The sequence below is a fragment of the Austrofundulus limnaeus genome, unplaced genomic scaffold (assembly GCF_001266775.1).
Source record: "Austrofundulus limnaeus strain Quisiro unplaced genomic scaffold, Austrofundulus_limnaeus-1.0 Scaffold179, whole genome shotgun sequence".
NCBI lineage: Eukaryota > Metazoa > Chordata > Actinopteri > Cyprinodontiformes > Rivulidae > Austrofundulus > Austrofundulus limnaeus.
Genome location: NW_013952581.1, coordinates 1172692 through 1174495, shown reverse-complemented (window position 1 = coordinate 1174495; position 1804 = coordinate 1172692). Strand labels below are relative to the sequence as shown.

At 39.8% G+C, this 1804-nt stretch overlaps 1 protein-coding gene across 1 annotated transcript in view; it reads right to left on the bottom strand.

Annotated features, from left to right (window-relative positions):
* Positions 1-1804, bottom strand: part of cfap61 (cilia and flagella associated protein 61) — a gene marked incomplete in the record, with an annotated part of 30206 nt that overhangs the window by 15194 nt on the left and 13208 nt on the right. The window contains 2 exon segments of the mRNA XM_014017957.1: positions 588-665; positions 1210-1336. Of these exon segments, the coding sequence (XP_013873411.1) occupies positions 588-665; positions 1210-1336 (205 nt within the window).

Genomic DNA, 1804 nt, shown 5'->3' with positions numbered 1-1804 from the left:
CTGTAGCTGTGAGGTGTCATGCTACAATATTGTGCTTGACACATGTGCACTGTTATAAAGAACTTGTTAGATTACTTGAGAAAATCCTGTAAACGATTTGCACTAATGTTTTAAGTAAATTTAAATGCTAAAAATTCATGTAATATTTACTCTTCATTATCTAGTAAAATGTATTAAGAACGTAGTTAAAGATTTGTGAATAAATCAGGTAAATTTTACTTAATTTGATCAAGTATATGTTACAAGATTTAATAGATCAAATTAAGTTAAATTTACCTGATTTATTCATAAATCTTTAACTATATTCTTAATAACTTTTACTAGATAATGATGAGAGTAAATATTTCATGAATTTGTAGCATTTAAATTTACTTACCAAACGTTTGTGCAAATCGTTTACAGGATTTTCTCAAGTAAATCTTACAAGTTATTTTACAGTGTACTTTGAATCTGTGAGAAGGTGTTTTTAAAAGCTTTACAGAAATGATTTCATATAAAACCTGGTGGACAATTTTACACCTGAGAGCTGAGCAGGAACTTTAGACAGACCTTTAATGGGTTTAGTGTTATTAAAATGTAACACTTACCTGCTCGTCTCTGATGATGAGGATCCCAACAACCTGACCGTCCACCTGAGTGACGAAGGCCTGCAGCGGCACAGAGTTCTGACAAACAACACAACATGTTCCATCAGCCTCATCAGCTGAGCCCCTGTGAAGGAGCTGCGTCTGATTCCAGGAGTAATGATGATATTTGGAGCTGCAGCAGGGACAGCTGGCTGCCACACAGAAAAATCTGTTCCCTGACATTCATCCCCTTCAGTCCTGGCTCCAAAACATCATCATGACATTTATACCTCCATCCAAACAGCAGATGGCATGAAGACTCATGTCATCTAAACTCTTATTTCTTTCTGCTCAGATAATAAAAACGTGTTCAATGTTTCATTAGGAACTGAAAACATACAGTATTTACTCTTTTCCATCATTGCTAATATTACCAGGACCACCTTAAATAAGAAAAATCTAATCCCAAATGATGCAGAAAAACTGCTCCATGTGTTTCTCACTTCAGTAAACTGATCAGAACTCGTCTGCAGGCAAACAGGAAGTCCTTCCTGACCTTTGACCTTATCCAGAAACTTGATTCAGAGCTTTGAATATAAAGTGGGAGTGAAACAGAGACATGTCGGTATCAGAGTGGACTGACCGGGTCACTGCGGGTCCTATAGAAGGAGTCCAAGTCCTGCAAAAGTGACTGGTTCCGGTCCAGATTCTTCACCAGATCAGAAACAGCAAGTCGGTCTGCAGGAACAGCCGGCCTCACCTCCACCTTCCTGAAAAACACATTTCTGTTCAGAGGAGTCTGTTTCTCTGTCTGACTGGAGAGGAGAATGGATGGATACTGAAGATGAGGATGAGGATAGTGATGATGAGGAGGATGAGGATAGTGAGGATGAGGAGGAGGATAGTGATGATGAGGAGGATAAGGACAGTGAGGATGTGGATGAGGATAATGATGAGGAATAGGATAGTGATGATGAGGAGGAGGATATTGATGAGGAGGAGGAGGAGGATAGTGATGATGAGGATAGTGATAAGGAGGATGAGGACAGTGATGACGAGGAGAATGAGGATAGTGAGGATGAGGAGGACAAGATAGTGAGGATGAGGAGGATGAGGATATTAATGAGGATGAGGATAGTGATGAGGAGGATGAGGATAGTGATGATGAGGATAGTGATAAGGAGGATGAGGACAGTGATGACGAGGAGAATGAGGATAGTGAGGGTGAGGAGGACAAG